At 50.8% G+C, this 20,820-nt stretch overlaps 1 protein-coding gene across 5 annotated transcripts; it reads left to right on the top strand.

Annotated features, from left to right (window-relative positions):
* Positions 1-793: 793 nt before the first annotated feature.
* On the top strand, positions 794-20,810 carry ARMC12 (armadillo repeat containing 12). 5 transcript variants are annotated; one of them, XM_079934936.1, is made up of 8 exons: positions 794-811; positions 10,666-10,742; positions 11,148-11,400; positions 12,105-12,250; positions 12,467-12,601; positions 18,373-18,546; positions 18,682-18,753; positions 20,184-20,810. In XM_079934936.1, exons 3-8 carry the CDS (start codon positions 11,271-11,273, stop codon positions 20,511-20,513), a joined length of 987 nt encoding a protein of 328 aa, XP_079791062.1. In that variant the 5' UTR covers positions 794-811; positions 10,666-10,742; positions 11,148-11,270; the 3' UTR covers positions 20,514-20,810. The 5 variants fall into 5 exon arrangements, with proteins under 5 accessions (XP_079791062.1, XP_079791061.1, XP_079791059.1 ...); XM_079934935.1 differs by lacking the exon at positions 794-811 and adding an exon at positions 818-1,662; XM_079934933.1 differs by lacking the exon at positions 794-811 and adding an exon at positions 4,851-5,265.
* The last annotated feature ends 10 nt before the right edge of the window (positions 20,811-20,820 follow it).

Here is a 20,820-nt window from a genome sequence, read left to right as displayed (position 1 = left end):
TGAAGTGCCTGACATGGAGGCTGGTTTGTGGTGACGTCAACCAGACTGAGTCACCTCCACGCCTTTTCTCTCCTCCTCCACACACAGAGCTCAAGGCCTAGAACCTCCTGGGATCTTTCTCCCATATCACCACCTCCTTCCTATTGAGTCCCTATAGCTCTTAACACATTTGGTACTCACCACCTGCTGGCTTGGGTTATTATTTAACCTCACATGCCATGTGTTTGTCTCTTCAACTGGTCTGCAAACTGCCCAAGGGCAGGAAATCATTTCAATACACCCAACATTTATTGAACATCAACTCCAGTGCCAAGCTTGGCCTGTGGGGGATGAGCTCAAGCCATGGGGGGAGGCCTCAAAGAAGCAGACTTTGTTTCTACCTCAAGGACTTTCTAATCTGGTTAAAAGAACAGTATTAGTAAACAGATCACTAGAATATGAGACAGGCCACATGCTGTGTCCTGAGAAAGGTACAGACTGAGTGTGCTGGGCTTTCAGAGCAGAGAGGAATCAGATTTGGCTGGCGCTGTTCCAAGCAGGCTTTATGAGCTAGAGCTTGAGAGATGGGTAGACATGGAGGACAGGCCCTCCTGGCATGGGAAGTGGCACAGGAAACTGGAGTTTGGAAGGAGGGAGAAGAAACGACTTTAGGAACTGTGTCATAAACTTCTTGATAACAACCTTAGCATGACCTAACAGAGCCTTCCCTATGGTAGGGGCTCAGTATGTAAGTCCTTTGTCCCCTCCTTGGTTCAGAGATGGTGGAACCTTCAGGACCAGCGTTCAGGGACGTCTTTCTGCAGAAGGATGGGTAAGGAGAAGACGTGGCCCTGAATAAATCCGGGTTTGGGCTGGACAAAGGGAGGGGTCTGGCTCGGGTTTGGGGTCGTCTTCCTCCACCCTGCCGCCCCCTCCCACTCGCTAGTGTCCAGGCTCTTCCTACCCCTGGCATCCTGCCAGGGGGTTCCCAAGCTATCCAAAAGAGCTGGGCTTCGTTTGCCAGCCCCTGGGGATCCCTGGAGTCTCCAGGCTTGTGTGAAGAAAGGATCAATCAGGGAAGGGGTCGGAGGAACAGGGAGGCTCCTCGGGGATATGGCTTGAATCGGCCCCCTCTAGCGGGCTTCCGTTGTCACGTGACTGCATCCCAGGTCTCCCAAGTCTGGGGCTGACGCACTCCCTGCTATCCTCCTCCAGACTCCTGGACTGAGCGCTGGTGGGGCTTGGGCGGCAGTCTGGGCGGCTCCTTCTCTTGCATGGAGCTACCAACCAACACCTGCCCCCACCCCTTCCCGACTGTGCTGCCCCGGGCCCCCCACACGCCTGGGGATCCAAGTCGGGGCTCAGGTGGGAGATGGAGTGGTCTGGTTGCGCCAAGGCCGGTGACCGGTCAGGGCCGCGCGTCCGAGGCGCGTCCGAGGGGTTGCGCACCAGCCCCTTGCCGTCCCGGGTGCTCGCGCCTGGCCCGGCCCCAGCGCGCGCTCGCAGGGCTGCGGCGGCGGCGGCGGGGAAGCTGCGCGCCGAGCGCAAGCCGCGAGCACAAACAGGGCGAGGAGGCTGGTGTGAGCGCCTGGGCCCGGTGCCAGCGCGCCGGGGCTGGAACACAATGTCCCGAGCGGGCGGGCGAGCGAGCGGGGAGCGAGAACAGCCTGACTCAGCAGCTGGGTAAGTGGGTGTGCTCGCTCACCAGATCAACCGCTCTTGCAGCCTGCGGTCAGCGACGACCCGACTCTCGGAGGCTCCCTCGAGCGGGAGGGGCGAGCGCACCGCCCGCTTCCCGGCTCCCGCCCTGCCTGTCGCTCGGGACCTCCACGTGGCTGGTTTGCGCATCCCTCTGCCTTCTCGCCCCTCCATTAAAGCTTTTCGCCGCCCCTAGCCCGAGCAGAGCGGGCTCCGCCCACTTGGGAGGGGCACTCTCCTCACCCCACCCGGCAGGTGTGACCCACCAGACAGCTGCTGGGTACGCGTTGTCGCATTCCCCCACCACTCTGGGATGCTTCTCTAGGTCTTGGCGTGGGGGATGTAACCCTTAGTTGCAGATGGAGGTAGAAATTTGGTCTAGGGTGGTGGGGAGCAGAGGAAGAGGATGCTGGGAGAAGTAGGATTATAGGGCAAGAAGATCTTCCCCATCTCCGTGCTCAGTTGACCCAGAGTTCAGAGTCTCTTCCTGTCCCCTCCCCTCAAAACCGCTAGGCCCCTGAAGATTTCCTCAGAGGGAAGGAGAAGCAGGTGGGGAGGTGCTTTGAAGCCTGAGACCCTGCTTTTCTGCCTTACCCACCCTCCCACCCAAAGCCACAACAAAGACCCACGAAGCCTGCCACCCAGCCACAAAGCTTCTCCTTCCTTCTCTGCGCCTTATGTCTCCTGCCGTCTGGTGGGGCCATTGTGAGGATGACAGCCCCAGGGCGGGGAGCTCGGATGTCAGCCCAGAGCAGGACTCTTCCTGCGAGGGTGGGGACCTGTCCCATGCCCCAGTCTCCTGGGGTGTCTGCAAGGTGCCCCTGGGGACACCGTGTGCCTGGAGTGTGCCAGAGCAGGCAGGGAGGGGCTCCCTCGTCTGCCAAGTTCCAGGAAAGGCCTGGCAGGCAGCACAGTCCTGGGCTCCAGGGCCTCCCAAGGTGGAGCTGGGGGAGGGATCCCAGGCTGCTGAAGTGCCTCACCTGGGCCTCAGCCCCCGTTTCCCAGGCATCACTGGCCCCTTCTTTAGCCAAAATCGAGGAGACAGTTGCCAACCTTCTTCCCACACATCCAGGCATACTTCCCACACATGTGCTCACCCAGCCAACGCTCATCAAATCCCTCAGGCAGAAGGCACTTTCACTGTTGTTGACTCCAACTTTCTACCTGATGTATGAAATCTGTCCACAATATCCCAGGCCAGTGTTCTGAAGCTGTTTGCATACCCATAGTGACGGGGACACTTTTATACAAGGTGGCCACTACCCTTCAGGTCTTCCCTGTCTCCAAGTCCAGTCACCTACAGGATACCTGCCCTCACATGGCCTAGGAGTGACTGATCTCACCCTCAGGTCCCTCATACCAGCTCCACCCCCTTTCCCACGGTGACCCTCCCACCCCTCAAACTCACCATGAAGGAGGATTAATTCTTAACTATTTTCCCTCCTTCACCATCCTATATCTGATCTATTACCAAATTCTTCTCTTTCTTGCTTTTATTACATGTATTATTTGTTACTTTCTTCACTTACCCTTCCTTTCCAACCCCGTAGATTCCACCTTTGGCCCAAATTCCCACAGTCACTGCCACACTGTCCTTTCTGACCCAGGTTTTTCCTTCCTCCTACACACCCTGCTGGAATTATCTTTCTCAAACACTGTTTATTGTGTGTGTTATCAACTTCAGACTCCTCAACCAAGCACACTGGGTACACCAGCTGCTAACCTGTGTGTTCCATATGAAGGGGCCCACACTCATTCATGGTGTACCCAGACCCCAGAGTCCAGCACGGGCCTGATGCATAGCAGGAGGGGAGCCAATGTTCATCAAGTGTCTGATCCATTTGGTTGTGCTCCTTGCTCTCCGCCCAGTTCTCTTTCCTGGCTTGGTGTCCCCATTCTCATGAAGCCTATTGGCTTCCTGATACTTACGCAGGCCCTTTTGTTTTGAACAGCCCCAGTTTTTGTTTTTGGCCACACCGCGCAGCATGCGGGATCTTAGTTTCCCGACCGGGATCGGATGGAACTTGCGCCCCCTGCAGTGGAAGCACTGAGTCTTAACCACTGGACCACCAGGGAAGTTCCAGCTCTGGTTTTAAAATTTCCCATAATCTTCAGAGAGGGGTGGGGAAGAGAGAAGCTGACGTCCAAATTAACATCGGGGTTTGTGCCAAACACTAACTGCAAAGACCTTGCGTGTCAAGTGGAATGAGGGTAGCTGCCTGCTGGGAACCAGCAAGAAACAGAACACCACCGAGGAGGGTGGAGGGCAGAGAAGAGTGGGTGCAACCAGTGGCTTTGGGGTTTACAGAGGGATCTTGTTACTGGAGATTCCAGCCTGCCTAGCTCTGGGTCGCTACTCTGATGCCCTTAGGTTGTTCTTTTTTGGCACCACATCTCACACACTCACACACTCACACACACACACACACACACACACACACACACACACACACACACACACACACGCCCAGTGATCCTGGCCCCATCACACCTCATAACCCAGCTCAAAGTCTGATAATCTCCACCCCACTTGGATCGTGTTGTCATCAACTTCCCTCTGAGCCTCATGAGCTGCCTTCATTCTTTCCTATATTTTATTGCTTCATTATGTCCTGTAGTATTTTCATCCCCAAAGATTATAAGCTCCTTCATGGCAGGGACAGTGTTATTTATTTACTTACTTAATATCATCTGTTTTGAGAAGGAAGAATAAGATAGGGCACTTGGATTTTGGAAGCCACATAGACTTGGGTCTGGATCCTGGTTCCAGCACTTAGCTGTTTGGTCTTGGGCAAGTCTCAACTTTTTGGAGCCAGTTTCTCCACCTGTAAGAGGTGCTAGAGATACTTACCTTGCGGAATGAGAGGCAAAGATTACAGAGACTACAAAAGTGCCCGTTGCAAAGTAAGCAGACAATAGCTTGTCTTCCTTACCTGCGCCGTGGGAGCTTTCCTTGAATTGGGGGACAGGGTTCCTTAACTACCCCCCCCACCACTAAGACATTTCTAAGCGAGTAAAAGGACACTATTAACACTTACACCAGTTCCACGGACGTAACCCGGAATGCATGGCCACCCTACACTAACTCACAATAACCGGTGAGTGCAGGGTTCGGATCCAGCGCCGCCAGAACCCAGTGCCTAAGCATGGCGCCAAGCATAGTTCAAGCTGAATGAACGTCTGTCGAATGAACGAGTGAACGGAACCTGTCCTGCCCTTAGCTTCTTGGTGCATCAGCGAGTGAAGAAGCAAAGATTGACAAGGCCGCCCACGCCGCCTCCCCACCCGCACCCCTGTCACAAAGTCTCTAGCAGCCTCCTTTCGCTAAGGTCTCGCCTTCTCCAGCCCGCGTTCCCGCCCCTGGTTGCCTTGGAAACAGTGACGTATACGTGAGGGGCGTGACCTCTCTCCATCCTCTCGCGGAGACCCGGGCCCCTTCTTACCCCAACCCGGGGGGAGGATGAGGTTGGGGTCCTCGACCCTGCTGATCCACTCCGGGCCTGGAACTAACCCTGTCCATCTGGTCCCCATCTCGGGCGCGGGACTCGCCGGATTGCGGGCACCCAATCCCCAGCCCACCCGGCACCGGTAAGCTGGCGGGGTCCGGAGAACGCCGGCTTCAGTTCCTGGGATCACTCTTCACCCCTTCACCCCCGACAGGCCAGTGGATCCGGAGAACCGAGGCCCAGCACTCAGCCTAGGCCCGCTTCTTCCCAGGCAGCCCTCGGGCGTGCTGCGTGTCCTGGGGGTGGGCGGGAAGGGTGGGACCCCAGGGCGCGCCGAGCCCCGCGGAGCGCGGGAGAGAAGGAGTTAAACAAGGTGCAGGCGCCGGGCGCGGCGGGAGTGGGGGATGGGAGCGAAGGGAAAGTGAGAGCGGGGGCGGGGGCGGGGGGGACCGGAGCGAAAGAACATCCTGTGCCCGCCGCCGGATGCGCCGGGGGGGGAGGGGCGGGGGGCGGGGAGTAGTCCGGGGAGGGAAGGCAAGATGGGGGGAGGCTCGGGGCGGGGAAAGGCGCGGCCTCCGCCCCACACTCGGAAATCCTTCTGTGAGGGCGCCGCCCCCTCCGCTCCCAGGGTTTGCCGCGTTTCTTCCAGTCCCCACTCCTTCGCTGGAGTCACGAGCTACCGAGAGGCCCCCCAGTCTGGTCCTGGGCAAGCACGAGTTGGGGAGGGCACGGTCCCGGAGAGCGTGGGATCCCTGTCAGGGCACGGGCTGTCCCCCAGCCTTTCATCTCTCGGCTTTCTGGCTTTCTGCTGGGGCAGCTCGCACGTGCTGCGCTTCCGCTGTTCACCGAGAGTCACAACGTACATTCTCTCATTCAGTTCTGACAGCGCACTTCCGTGTAGTAGGCAGGTTTTCCGGAGGAGTAAACTGAGACTCAGATCATGGAACTTGCCCAAACCCAAGCTCGTCGGACTCCAACGGGCTTTTCATTCGAGAGTAGGCTAATTTACCCTTAGCTTCTCCTGTGCATGCAAGCGCCGGGCCCCTCCGGGGTCCCCCTCCTTAACGGCCTGCTTGCACAGTAGGTCCCCAATAGCGTGTTAGGCTGCTCTAATTAACTAAGCTGAAACACCCATTACCAGAGTCCTGATAGAATAAGCAGGTAGTCTGAGGGTTTTACAGGTGGGAGGATGGTTTGTGGGAACAAAGTAGCTCAGGGGAACGGGCTGGATCCCCGTAGCGCTCCTGGTTTAGGAATTTGGTGGGGGAGGGGGGTTCAAAGAGGGCTCCAGAGTTGTTCAAGGCAAGTAAATGGGTTACAGAAGTTGAGATTGATTAGCTTGAAGACGACCAGAGTGGGAGGGGTAGAGGGTGAATGGAAGGGGCTGAATAATGTGCCTTTCAGGCCTCACAGAGGCCCACCATCTGTGTGCTCACTGCCTTGCCATGGCCAACATTTTTGTCCAGGTGAAACCTGCTTATAATAGTAATTATTGTCGCGTTTGGTGAGCTCTGTGTGCTGGGCACTGTTTCAAGTACTTAATCCTCTCAAACCCAAGAAGTAGGTATTATTATTCCCATTTTACAGGTGGGCAAAATGAGGCACAAAAAGATTACAAAGCTAGGTCAGTAGCTGAGCTGGTTTTGAACCCTGGCAGTCTGGGTTGAGCCCACACTCTCACTCACTAAATAAACTGCACCTAACATGATGGGAACATTAGCCTTAAAGGTAGAAAAGCTGGTGCGGATGGCAGAGAGGTGTGTACTAGGGCAGCCCGTGTCCTTTTGCCTTGGTGAGGGCAGGTAAGAAACTTAGGGTTGGCTGTGTGTATATGGAATCTGACTTCTCTCGAGCCAATATTCCAAATTTTTGAATATGACAAAAAAACAAGAAAAACAAAATCCAAGTTCTCACAAAGAGCTGCAGCCTTCATTTATGCTCCCTAAGAACGTTCACTATCATCTGTTGTCACCATCATTTCACAAAAGCAAGTACATTTTAATTCTCCTCAAAAGAAAACAGACATCTGAATCAAAAGCGGATACTCCTGGGAGCTTCCCTGGTGGTGCAGTGGTTAAGAATCCGCCTGCCATTGCAGGGGACACGGGTTCGAGCCCTGGGCCAGGAAGATCCCATATGCCGCGGAGCAACTAAGCCCGCGGGCATGACTACTGAGCCTGCGTTCTAGAGCCCGCGAGCCACAACTACTGAAGCCTGCGTGCCTAGAGCCTGTGCTCTGCAATAAGAAGCCACCACAATGGGAAGCCCGCGCACCACAATGAAGAGTAGCCCCCAGTCACCTCAACTAGAGAAGCCCGCAACCCCGCACAGCCAAAAATAAATAAGTTTAAAACAAAAACCAAAAGCAGTTACTCCCAAGAAAGGACAGTCCTTGACTGTCCACCAATGAATACACATTCCTCTTTTTTTAAAATCGTGCTGTGGACTAGCAGAAATGTCACACTGGGGATGCCTCTGCTTCTAATGCATCCAAAACATTTGAGGGCAGAACCCAAAGGAATGGGCTTAGGTATATATAGCAGGAGGGAGTTAGGTTAGAGCCAAGAAAGAACGCTCCTTCTTTGGAGATCTTTAAAGAGCAGGTGAGTACTGCATTTGCTTAGAAGGTGAGGGTTGCAGGATCAGCTACATGGACTGGGGAGGCCAGTAGCTCTGGGTTCCACCTCAGAAAAGGACCAATCCTCAGATCTACCAGGGGAGCTGGAACCTAAAACAGTCCCTCCAGGCAGCCATTTCCTGCCTGGAGTTCATGGAGCTTGATAGGTGGTCCCATGGTAGTGGGGGGGGGGGCCTCCAGGGGCCTCTGTCACCCTTCACTACAGGGAGTCCGTGTAGTCACCCACTGTTGGGCTGCACCCTGCAGGCCTGTAAGCCTTATAGTTGCCCAGCCTTAGACTGAAGAAAGAGCCCGGAACAGCAACAGAGACATTCATGGTGCCGAATTCATGCCGGCGAGGCGGTATAAGAACAGCCCACAGGGTTAATATAATGGTGCCTTTCTCCAGTGGGAGCCTGGGTTAATTACCTTAGTAGTCTTAGGTGGAGCCGGCTATAAACCAGGTGAAATCTGTAGATCCCTTTCCAATCCTATTCCCCATGGGACAGCAAACGCAAACCACCAGAGACTTACCTGCCAGTCCCAGGACCATGTGGGAGTGTGTTCCTCTGGGGTAGATCCTGTAGCGAAGGTAGCGAAGGCAAAAGTGAGTTACTGTCCTGAGAGATAGTTGGCAGCGGTCTTTCGGTGGTCAACAGTTGAATTTGGATTGTATTGACTAGTTGCCTTGGGGTTAACATGGCCCTGGGATGATTGCTCCTCGGGTGTTCAGCTGCAGTTCATAGAGCTTGAGTGAACCTCTGGTCCACCTGTTGAGAGAGCGGGTTTTCGTCTCGATTGTTAAGTAATCCTTTCATCCTTTCCATTAGCCCGGCAGGAGTGGGGTCGTAAGGCAGGTGGAAATGCCAGTGTGTGTCATTTTTAGCCGCCCATTCCTGAACTTCATGACTGGTAAAGTGGATTCCTTTGTCACTGTTGATGTCCGTGGGGTCCTGTATATCACACACAGCTGTACTAGACCCCAGATAGTGGTTTTTTGCATCGCTAGATGACTCGGGTAGGCCTTTTGTAACGTCTTCCACCTGTTGTCAGCTGCATATCGCTGTTGTTCTATCATGCTGTATATCATTGCTCTGCCCGCTTCCATAGCAGGGGTCAGAAGCCCAAGGGACTCTTATTTTGTTGTAGCACAGGCCCCAACCAAACTTTTCCAGGTAACTGGCCATGTCCAATTCACAAGACTGTCCCTGAATTAATATCCTCTAAAGCCTGTGTCTAATTGTTTAGGGGTAAGAGGCTGGGGGTACGCTTGTCTTTTGTAGATAATCCAGGTCCTTGCGTTTGGTCTGTATTCACCAGCCATCCCCGTGCAGTCAGATGAGCCACCAGCATAGGGCTGCTACTTTTAAACTGGAAAGAGGCTCTGAAGTTAACAGAGTAGAAGAGAATCAATATAATGGAAGAGAAAGACACCTCTCATGGTAGTCAGCTGCCACAGGGCCCCACAGGCTAGTGGACGGCCACCTCAGGATGACCCCTGCAACCTTCCATTCCCTGTCCTTACTTCACGACATCTCGGTAGCTTCTTCGGCCTCCTGGCTGGCTCCCCAGTCGTTGGGCTGCACTGTGCAGTCCTGAAAGCCTTGTAGTTGCCCAGCCTCAAGATTGAAGAGTCTGGAGACAGCAATGAAGACATCAGTGGTTTATTGGACAGGGGTGTCTTAAGCAAAAGGTTAAGACCCACCAATCATGGCAACACCCCACCGATTATGGCAGGCAGGCCATGGCAGCAATCTTTGCTACTCGGGGAGAGGAGACTACTATTTATAGGGAGAATTGACGTCAGGTTGACTTATCAGTTACCAGGGAAACCAGCTGGGGCACATCCGTCACAGCCCCTCAGATTAATGACTATCACGAGGGCAGATGTTTCCCTTTAATAAGTTAGCAGGTAGAGCAGGGATTAGATCAGTCACTAGCTGGGGCGGGGGGCAAACATGTTCACGTGAGTAGGGCACAGGTGGAACGGACTGGTCAAGCAGAGGATGTACAAAGAGCAAGAGAACAGCCATCTTGAATGGCCTGACCATACATCCACCTTGGGACTGTGTAGAGTGCCAGGAATGACCCTTGAGGAGGGCCGGGGATGGGAGGGAAGAAAGGAAGAGAATGGCCCCCAGGGAGTGTTGCCTGCAGCCTAGGGTGACACGGACGAAGGCTCTGAGCGGACAGACCTGGCTGGCTGCAGCATCCTTGGGGATGCCGTTTCCCTATTTCCCCACCTCCTGCAAACCCAGGTGCAGTCCAGGGCCCAGAGCCATCCAACAGGAGCTCAAGACCAGGCAGCTGAAGCCCTGTTCTGGTACATCTCCGCTCAGTGCTGGCGCTAGGTCTGAGCCTGGCTTGGGTTCCTCCCTGTTCTGTACCGGAAGGTGAGATCAGAGGGTGTGGGGACACTGGGGGTGGGGGAAGGAGAAGAAGGGAAGGGTCTGGTCTCACCTGCCCCATCCTAGTGGTGGAGGTGGTGGAGACTGAGGCCTCCAAAGTTGGGTTCTCATCCTCCAAGGTGGTGGCATTTTCTGACTCCAGAGGAGGCCTCAAAGCCCATCCCACCCTGTGTGTATGTTGTGGGGCATAGGGTGTGATACTCCCAGATTTAGGCCTCCATGGTTTAATGGCACAGACCTACCCCAGGTTTAACCCTGGAGATTTAGAATGCTAAACCTGGATCCCCTCAGGTTACAAATACAGAAACTGAGGCCAAGGCAAGGGCAGTCCCCTTCTCCTCCAGAGTCACACTGGTTAAATGGGCCTGGAGGCCCCGTCTCCAGATTCTCTGACGTGTTCTCTCCTCAAGTCCTCAAAGAATGACAGAAGTCATAACTTGAGCATCTACTAAGTGCAGGACTCTGCTGGATGTTGGAGACGCAGAGACAACTGCCCTCAGGAGCTTTTGGTCCACAGGTAAATATACACAGAGAGGAACAAGCAGATGCTGGAAAATGATGGATTGGCCTCGAGACTCTGCAGAACTTTGTAAGGTACTTGCCTCCTCTTCGTCCTGTGATGGAAGTGGGGGGCCCTGCCTGCAGAAACGCCCCAAGGCTCAGAAGTGGATCTGTGGTGAAGAGATCAAAGATGGGGGGACCAGGGAAGTGAGGGAACAGGGCTGCCAGTGGGCACACCCCAACGCCCCCCAAAAAACTTCTAAAGGCCCCCGTCCATAAATTGGGCCTCTGCTGCCATCTAATGGAAGAAAGGTAGCCTCTGGAGCTGCCTGCTGGGGCCCCACCGACCTGGCTCCCCTAAAAAAGAGGGATGTGAAGGACCTTCCTGCCCACAGACCTTTTATTCCTCTGGGGTCTTAAGCTTTGTTTCCTGCAGCCTCTAAAGCTCCCTGGCTGCCCCGTTTCCGACCACCACCCTCCATCCCACTGTTTCCCCAGTTTCCTTTGTTGCCCAGGTTCTGATTCTGGTGCCCTGGTTCCTGGCCCTGCTAGAGTTCTGGTTCCAGAAGGCCTTTGCTAGGTGCCTCGGGCATGTGCTGCATCCCCCAGTGCCGGGGGTAAATGGACATCTGGAAAGGTGTAGTGAGCCTGGCCACAGCCGCTGGGGCCATCTGCCTGCTCTACAAGGCCATCAGGGCGGGCATAAAATGTCAACCACCGCGCTGCTCTGGCTCACCCATCTGCGTCGCCCGTGAGTGTCCCCACCCTGGGGAGAGGGCTCGGCCCCAGGGGGTACCTACTCCCCAGGTCTCCCGTGTGGGAGGGCCCCAAGGGGGCTCCTCCACGTTCCTTTCTCCTTCCCCTTTCTCACCTCCATCTCCCTCAGAGCCACCCTAGAGATGCTAGCGCAGGCTCCCCAGGTAGTGGGTGGCACTCAAGTGCCTCCTCGGGAGTCATCTGGCAGGTTTCTAAATTCTACATTCACTCTGGCATCCAGGAGCCACTGCTTGGAAACTTTGCATCAGCAGTTCTCCCCAAGGGAAGATTGGGGGACCTACATTCTCAGAGCCTCCACTAGTCCCTATGACAACTTTGTGCAAAGTAGAGAAAGGAACCCCTTCTGCAAGACTTTGTATTGCCATCTGCTGGAATATCATTGCCATATACCAATTATGATGAAATACTACATATTACTGCCGTATGCCAGAAAGTTGTTATAGTAAACATACAAAATTTTTTTGTTTACGATATGAACAATACAGCCTTAGATGTGGTGCCCTTGTGCAATACACACCCTGTTCAACTGTACATGGTGGTCCTGCATATAGCAAGAAGTCTTTTCTTCAGAAAAGGCAAGGCAGCCTTGTCCCCAGGTCTCTGTCCCATGGCTTCCCAAACCCCGTCTTTCCTCCCTTCTGAGTCCACAGCCTGAACTGGGCTGGGGTGGCTGTCTAGGCCTGGCAGTTGAGCGAGAGCAGCACGGGCGGGACTCAGGTGAGCTCCGGAGGCTCCTCAACTCTTTGGAGTGCAAACAGGATGAGTACGCCAAGAGCATGATCCTGCACAGCATCACGCGCTGTGTGTACTTGCTGGAGTCCGAGGTGAGGGAAGGGAAGCAGGAGGTCCTTCCCAGCCAGCCTGGCCCCTGGGGGCTACATCTGTCCCCCTTCCCCCTTGAGTAGCCAGACTGTGTCCTGGGACCTCTCTCTGGCTGATGGCGGGAGGGGTTGTGTTGAGGGGTTTTGGTGACATGGGGGGGTAGGGGGACCAGGACACCCGCTTCTCCCGCCTCTTCTGCCTCTCCTGGCACACTCTAGGCCTCTGCATGTACTAATGATGACATCACGTTGGTGGGCTCCATGCTGGATGACAAGGACAACAGTGTCAAAATCCAAGCTCTGAACACACTTAAAGCTTTCTCTGGCATCAGAAAATTCAGGCTGAAAATCCAGGTGAGCCCAGCGACAAGTATGGGGCAGAGCACATAGATGTCCATAAGCCATGGGCCGTTTAGTGGGCATAGGATGAATGGTCATGTTCCAGAAGTTTGTTTGGGTCTGAATTTGTAACCCAGAAATATGTTTTTCCTTGGAAGTAGGTGGGAAAATGGTGATCAGATTCCCAGTAGGGTCATAAATGTCTGGATCTCGGGATAAAACTGTGCTAGGTCCCTAGGAGTATCTCTGAACCCCAAACAGCAGAAATTCCCCAAGTTCTTTCTGACAACAGCCAACTCTCTTGACGGCAACTGGGTGTCCTACAATTCAATTCTGACACTATCTGCCTGGAGTTAGTACAGACCCCACAGCTTAGGGCTGAGTCCTGTGAGACTGCCCCCCACTTCTGATTGACCAGCTGTAGATTTGGAGGTTCCCATGCCCCCTCTCCTCAGGCTTGATAATTCACTAGAGCGAGTCACAGAACTCGGGAAAATGCTTTACTTACACTTACCAGTTTATTATAAAAGATATAACTGAGGAGCAGCCAAATGGAAGAGGTGCATAGGGCAGAGTATGGGGGAAGGGCTTCCATGACTTCTCCAGGTGTGTCACCCTCCTAGCACCTCGATGTGTTCACCAACCCGGAAGTTCTCCAAACCCTGTCCTGTAGGGGTATTTATGGAGGTTTCATTATGTAGGCGTAATTGATTAATCATTGGCCATTGGTGATTGAACTCAATCTCTGGTTCCACTCTTCTCCGCAGAGGTCAGGTATGGGGCTGAAAGTTGCCTTGAGTTGCCTCATTTGCATAAACTCAGGGATCATGGAAAGGGGCTCATTATGAATAACAAAAACCACTCCTATCAGGAAATTGCAAGGATTTTAGGAACCCTGTGCGTGGAATCAGGGACAAAGACCAGATATATTATCATACCACACCACCACGCTGTGTTGGTCTGAGGCTGGTGGCTGGGCCACTGATGTCTTCACTACCACCACGCAGAGAAAATATAAGCCACCAAATGTCAGTTCCCCCAGCTTCCTGCTACTAGGCCTCCAGGCTTACCTGTTACTCATCCATTCCTGCTTTCCTGCTGGTGCCATGAAAAAATGGCTTTCTTCCTGTCTGTGTTCAATGTTAGTCTCAGTCCTGGATCCCATCCGCTTCCCTGAGGGCCTCTCCCCTTGATTAAACTCTGTCTGATATGGCCTCCCCCCCACTCCTTCCCAGTAGTGTTCAACAAGCTCTATTCTTTCCCATCTTAAAAGGCAAAACCAAAAAAACATCTTCCTTGACCTCCAAGTCTCTCTCTAGCAAATGATCTCTCTCCCAAAATATTTTACTTAAAAATAAGTGGTGCGCACTGGTGGCGCAGTGGTTGAGAGTCCACCTGCTGATGCAGGGGACACGGGTTCGTGCCCCGGTCCGGGAAGATCCCACATGCCGCGGAGCGGTTAGGCCCGTGAGCCACGGCCGCTGAGCCTGTGCGTCCGGAGCCTGTGCTCCGCAACGGGAGAGGCCACAACAGTGACAGGCCCACGTACCGCAAAAAAAAAAAAAAATTAAAATATTCAGAACTTGCAAACATTTTATGCATGTATGGTAGAAAGAAAAAGAATAAAACAAAACACACGTAACCAGAACCCAGGCTAAGAAATAGAACATGACCAGTTGGTTAGATGCCCCAGATGCCCCTCCTTAATCTCCGCCTCCTCCCCCACCAGAGGCAATCATTTCTATGTATTTTGTTCATCAATTTCTTGATTTTCTTTGTAGTTTTACCATATACACATGTGTCATCATTTTCTAGCAGGGCACGGCAGACAAAAATAGGTAACATAGTTAGAATGTTTTTAAGCTTCATGGATCTGGAAGTATGCAGTTTTGTATTCTGCGGTTTGCCTTTTCCCTCCAACATGGAAAGATTCGTCCTTATTGATGTGAACTGGTCTGTTTCCTTCTTTCGCACTGCTCTGTAGTGTTCTAGTTCATGAATACCCTGCAGTCTTATTCATCCAGCTGCCCATGAGTAGACATTTGAGTTGTTTGCACATTGTGCCATGAGCATTCTTTACACATCTCCCTCGTGGACATGTATGCAGGAGTGGGATGGTCGGGTGAAAGGTATGCCCAGCTTTTCAAGAAGGGCCGTATCACTTTACACCCTCCACCAGCCCCGCATGAGTGTTTCTGGTGCATCATTTCTTCCCTGACACTTGGTATTTTCGCACTTTAAATTTTTTGCATCAAACTTTTTTGGGGAAAAAAAGGTCTCTAGGTCTCCACTTGCTGGCTGCCTCTACTTTATCCCTCGACCCTCTCAGTTGCCCTAAGGCTGTGATTCTCAAGCATATCAGAATTGCCTGGAAAGCTGGTTAACAAATGAAGATTTCAGGGCATTACATCCAGAGGGTCCAGTTCAACAGGGAAGCTGTGTTTTTCACAAGCCCCCAGAAGATTCTGATGCACGTGGCCTGGGCACCACTGTTCCTTCTTTCCCAGGGTCTGTATCCTGAGGACCTGACCCCTGTTCTCCTCTCTCTGGGTGAATGCAGCCACTCCCTACTGAGGGGTGGGGGCAGGGAGGAGCAGGGTACTAATGGGAATGCTGTGCTCCCCACTCCAGGCTTCTGGCATCCTTCTTACGTGGCTCACAAAGGTACAGCTTGTAAGAGTATCTGCCTTTGGTAATAAGGCCCAAGCATCTTGCAGCTCAGAAGCCAAAATTCCTTTTTTCTTTCAACAAATGTATATTGAGCACGTACTTTGTGTCCAAGCACTATGCTAGGCACTGGAGACACAGCAGTGAACAGAGTGGGAAAGATCTCTGCCCAGTGGAACTTATATTGCCTGCAAGGCAGGCAATACACAAATAAGTGTAATATATGGTGTTTCACGGGGCAAGTGCTATGGAGAAAAATCAAGAAGGGTGGTAAGGAAGGCTGGCATGGGGGTGGTGTTGCAAGGGGGTGCTGTTGCAATTTCAAAGGAGAGAATCTTTGGGACCTAGGGCTTGATAAAGAGGTCATAGAAATGACACTAAAAGCACAATCTATAAAAGAAAAAAATTGATAAATTGGACTTTATCAAAATTAAAAAAAAACATTTGCCTTGTGAAAGACCCTGTTAAGAAGATGAAAAGACAAACTGCAGATTGGAAGAAAATATTTGCAAACCACATTATCTGACAAAGGACTCATATCTAGATTATATAAAGAACTCCCCAAACTCAACGTCAAAAACAATAATAATCCGGGCTTCCCTGGTGGCGCAGTGGTTGAGAGTCCGCCTGCCGATGCAGGGGACGCGGGTTCGTGCCCCAGTCTGGAAAGATCCCACGTGCTGCGGAGTGGCTGTGCCCGTGAGCCGTGGCCGCTGAGCCTGCGCGTCCGGAGCCTGTGCTCCGCAACGGGAGAGGCAACAGCAGTGAGAGGCCCGCGTACCGCAAAAAAAAAAAAAAACCAATAATAATCCATTTAGAAAATGGGCACAAGACATGGAGATATTTCACTGAAGAGGATATACGAATTGCAAATAAGCACATACAAAATGTTTAACATTTAACTAGCCATTAGGGAAATGCGAATTAATACCACAATGAGATATTACTATACACCTATTAGATGATTTAAACTCCAAATTAGTGACGATACCAAATGCTGGTGAAGATGTAGAGAAACTGGATCTCGCGTATGTTGCTGGTGGGAATGTAAAATGATAGAGCAGCCACTCTGCAAAATAGTTCGGCGGTTTCTTTAACGAACTCTTTTCCCATACAAACCAGCAATTGCACTCTTGGGCATTTATCCTGGAGAAATAAAAACCTACATCTGCCAAAAAACCTGTTCACAGTTGTTCGTAGCAGCTTTGTAATGGTCAAAAACTGGAAACCAAAATGTCTCTCAGGAGATAAATGATTAAACAAACTGTGGTAGTCCATATCATGGAACATTACTCAGTAATAAAAAGGAATGAACTACTGATACACACGACCACTTGGATGGATCTCAAGGGCATTATACTGAGTGAAAAAATCAGTTTCAGAAGGTTACAAAATGTGATTCCATTTTATATAACATTCTCAAAAATGACAAAATTAGGGCTTCCTGGGTGGCGCAGTGGTTGAGAGTCCGCCTGCCGATGCAGGGGACACGGGTTTGTGCCCTGGTCTGGGAAGATCCCACATGCCATGGAGCGGCTGGGCCCGTGAGCCATGGCCGCTGAGCCTGCACGTCCGGAGCCTGTGCTCCGCAACGGGAGAGGCCACAACAGTGAGAGGCCCGCATACCGCAAAAAAAAAAAAAAAAAGGACAAAATTAGAGAGATGGAAAACAGATTAGTGGTTGCCGCTGGTTAGGGCTGGTTTTGATGGGCGGGGCTAACTGTGACTAATAAGGGACCCACAAGGGAGATCTATGGTGATTCTGATGGAATAATCTATTAATTGCAGTGGTGGTTACATGAAGCTACATATGTGATAAAATGACATGGAACTATACATACACATGGTGCTAATACCATTTTCCTGGTTTTGAAAATATACTGTAATTAAGATGTAGCTATTGAGGGAAAACTGGGTGGAGGGCACATGGGACCTCTCTGTACTGTTCTTGCAACTTCCCATGAATTTATAATTATTTGAAAATAAAAAGTTTAAAAACAAAAAGTGTGTGCATATTGACAGTGCTATGGGGGAAAATAAAGGTGGGGATAAGGGAGGCAGGGATGGGAGTGGTGCTGCCGTCTTAAAGGAGCGGGTGGTTAGGGAAGACCTCCCTGAGAAGGTGACATTAAAGCAAAGTCTTGAAGGAAGTAAGAGTGAGCTGTGAATAGCTGAGGAGGGAGAGCATTCTAAGCAGAGGGAACACCATGTGCAAAGACCTAAGATAGGTGTGTACCTGGCATGTTCAGGGAATAGCTAAGGCCATTGTGATGGAAACCATGGAAGCAAAGGAGAGAATAGGAGATGAGGCCAAAGAAATAATGGGGGGAGAGGGACAGATCATGTCAGACCTTGTAAGCCACTGTAAGGACTTTAGCTCCTACCCTGAATGAACTAGGGACTCGAGCAGTCCAGCCTGCTGTTCTGAGAATAGATGCAGGGGACAAGGATGGAAGCAGGGAGAAGGAGGCTATCGCAGAAACCCGGGGGAGAGGTGATGGTGGCTTGGAACAGGGTGGTAGAGGGGGGTGGTGAGAAGTGTCTTGATTGTTGGTAGATTTTGAAGGTAGAGCCAACAGGATTTTCTGAAAGATTGGAAAAGGGTGTGAGGGAAAGAAGAGTCAAGGAAGAACATAGATTTTTGGTCTGAGTAATTGGAAGGCAGGTGTAACGAACAGCTGAGATAGGAAGGGTAGTGGAAGGAGCAGGTTTGGGAGTGGGAATGTGTTGACTCAGAGGTTTAGTGAGATTCTCGGAAGTGGAACTGGCACTTGCATATATGAGTCTGGAGTTTAGGGAGAGGTCTGGGCTGGAGATAGCAACTTGAAAGTCATCAGCACTGAGTCTGTATCACTAAGGGAGCGATGAAGACAGAGGAGGCGGTTGGGCAGAAGAACTGGGAAAGAAACGTGACGGAGAAGCCAAGTGAAGAAAGAGTTTCAAGGGGGTGAGAGGGGTCAACTAGGTCAAATAATGTTGAGAGTTAAAGTGGGGAACTGTGTGTGGGGTTGGCTCAGTTTTTGTGGGCGGGGGCAGTGAAGAGTGAAGGCAGAGGCAGGGCTAATGTTGAGGATTATCATATAAAAGTAGAAAACCCTTCTCCTCTCCCCCGTCCCTAGGAACACTCCATCAAGGTGCTGGAACTGATCTCCACCATCTGGGACTCGCAGCTGCACATTGCGGGCCTCAGACTCCTCAACAACCTCCCACTGCCTGACTTTGCACATCCACAGCTGCGAAGGGTGATGCCTGCCTTGATGGAGATCCTGCAGTCAGACTACATCCTGGCACAGGTGCCTGAGGACCAGAGCCCAGGCCCTGCCCTCCTGACCAGCCCTGGCACAGCACCTAGCGGGAGGAGCCGAGATTTGTGTCTTCCCTGCTCAGGCCCACCTGTCTTCTCATTCTTTACCCTTTCCTTTATTCAGGTGCAAGCCGCGCGATTGCTGAGCAACCTGGCGCAGAAGAACGACCTTCTCTATGATATTCTCAACTGCCAGGTGAGAAAAGAACTGAAAGACAGGCTAATGGATGTGAACTCAGATATTGTGAAAGGAAGAATCGTGGATTCTTCAGACAGACTTAGCCCTCACAAAATCATCTTGTTCCTCTTTCTGCCTCTGCACTAGACACATTGCAAAGCACCCCCTCTTTTGTCCTCCCAATACAATCAGATTTTCCTTTGCGGGACTTTCTACACTCTGAGAGTCAGGAACACAGGTGACAGAAGTTAATGTAGGTATTTTAACATTAGGGGAAAATGACTTATAACAAAAATAATTATTAGGAATAGACAGGGTCACTACATAATAATTGTTCAGAAGGATAAAGCAACTCTAAACTTATATGAACTTAGTAACAATCTCAAAATATGTATATGGCAAAACTTGATAGAATTATAAGGAAATCGTTTTTTCTTTTTTCAGTTTTATTGAGGTATAATTGACAGATAAATTTGTAAGATATCTAAAGCATATGTAGTAAATCAACTATACCCCAATAAAAACTAAATATATATATATATAAAAATTATACTAAAAAGAAAGTGTATGTTGTGGTGACTTGGTATACGTTGTGAAAAGATTCCCACCATCTAGTTAATTAACACATCCGTCACCTCACATTTTGTTTGTTTTTGGTGAGAACATTTAAATTCTACTCTCGTAGCAAATTTCAATTATATAATAGTGTTATCAACAGTACTCACCATGTTTGCATTAGACCCTTGGATCTTATTCATCTTTTAGCTGAAAGCATGTACCCTTTTACCAACCTCTCCCTATTTCCCCCACACCCCACCCCAACCCCTGGCAACCACTTTTCTACTGTTTCTGTGAGTTTGACTTAAAAAAACTTCCACATTTAGGTGATACCATGCAGTATTTGTATTTCTCTTTCTGGCTTATCTCACTTAGCATAATGTCCTCTGGGTCCATCCATATTGTCACAAATGGCAGGATTTCATTCCTACAGCTGAATAATTGAAAAGAAAAATGGACATACCTATCACCACAGTGGAAGATTTGGAAGATTTTAACTATTCTTTCAGAAATTAATACATAAATACCTAAACCTAGTAAGGTTCTACTTGCTGCAAATAACACAAATAAGCTTGAGCCATTAGACATATCCAGAACACTCTACAATTAGTAAACGCACATTCCGCTCAAGTACACAAAATATTTACAAAAATTAACCACATGCTAAGCTTTAAAAGTTTACCTCAACAAATTTCCCTGAATCGATATTATCATATCACTCATGTTTTATGACCACAATGAAATTATGTTAAAGAATGATAATGAAAACTAAAAAATTCCTATACAGTTGGATCTGAAACTTAGGTATATTGGGGAGTTGAGGCAATAGGAGGATGGAGGAACTTTAGAATTTACCTTGGACTTCATTCCTCTCTCCATCCCACTCACAGGTACACTCCAACTTCCTGAACCTGTTCCAGTCCACACAGCCCGGGAGTCTGCTGCTTGAAGTACTGGTGTTTGCAGAGCGGCTGAGTGAGGGCCGGAGTTCACCCCACTACCGTGCTGTGAAGTGGCATTACAATGAACAGTCTGTGCACGAAGCTGTCTTTGGGGATGACTCACGACTGGCAGACCGGCTGCTTGCCCTGGTCATCCACCCCGAGGAGGATGTTCAGATCCAGGCCTGCAAAGTCATAGTCAGCCTGCAGTGCCCCCAGGATGTGGAAGTCTGGCCCTCCTGCCTGTCCAGTCATTCCTGCTTTAATAATGCGGAATAAAATTATGGAGAGCCAATAAATGAGTATGGGAGAGAAGCTTGAGGGGCAGTGTCTGTCCAGGGCCTTCCAGGGTGGGTGTAGATTTCAGCCAGCATAACTTCCTGTCAAAGTGTGGGCCTGTCTCCCCAAACGCATTCCCTGTTTAGAGGACAGACTCCCTTCTCTTGCTGCTTTTATTTATTTGGTTGAGTGATAATTTTTATTGGAGCATAGCTGATTTATAATTTTGTGTTAGTTTCTGCTGTACAGCAAAGTGAATCAGTTATACATATACCTACTCTTTTTTAGATTCTATTTCCATATAGGT

Source organism: Stenella coeruleoalba (assembly GCF_951394435.1).
Source record: "Stenella coeruleoalba genome assembly, chromosome: 10".
NCBI classification, from domain to species: Eukaryota; Metazoa; Chordata; class Mammalia; order Artiodactyla; family Delphinidae; genus Stenella; species Stenella coeruleoalba.
The sequence above is the reverse complement of the archived record's forward strand: the minus strand, read 5'-3'. Positions and strand labels throughout refer to the sequence as shown.

Coding starts and splice junctions, on each gene's coding strand:
- ARMC12 (XM_079934936.1), top strand. CDS start 11,271: ATGGACATCTGGAAAGGTGTAGTGAGCCTGGCCACAGCCGCTGGGGCC. Junction 12,602..18,372: donor AATTCAGGCTGAAAATCCAG/GTGAGCCCAGCG, acceptor CCCCGTCCCTAG/GAACACTCCATCAAGGTGCT. Junction 18,547..18,681: donor CAGACTACATCCTGGCACAG/GTGCCTGAGGAC, acceptor TCCTTTATTCAG/GTGCAAGCCGCGCGATTGCT.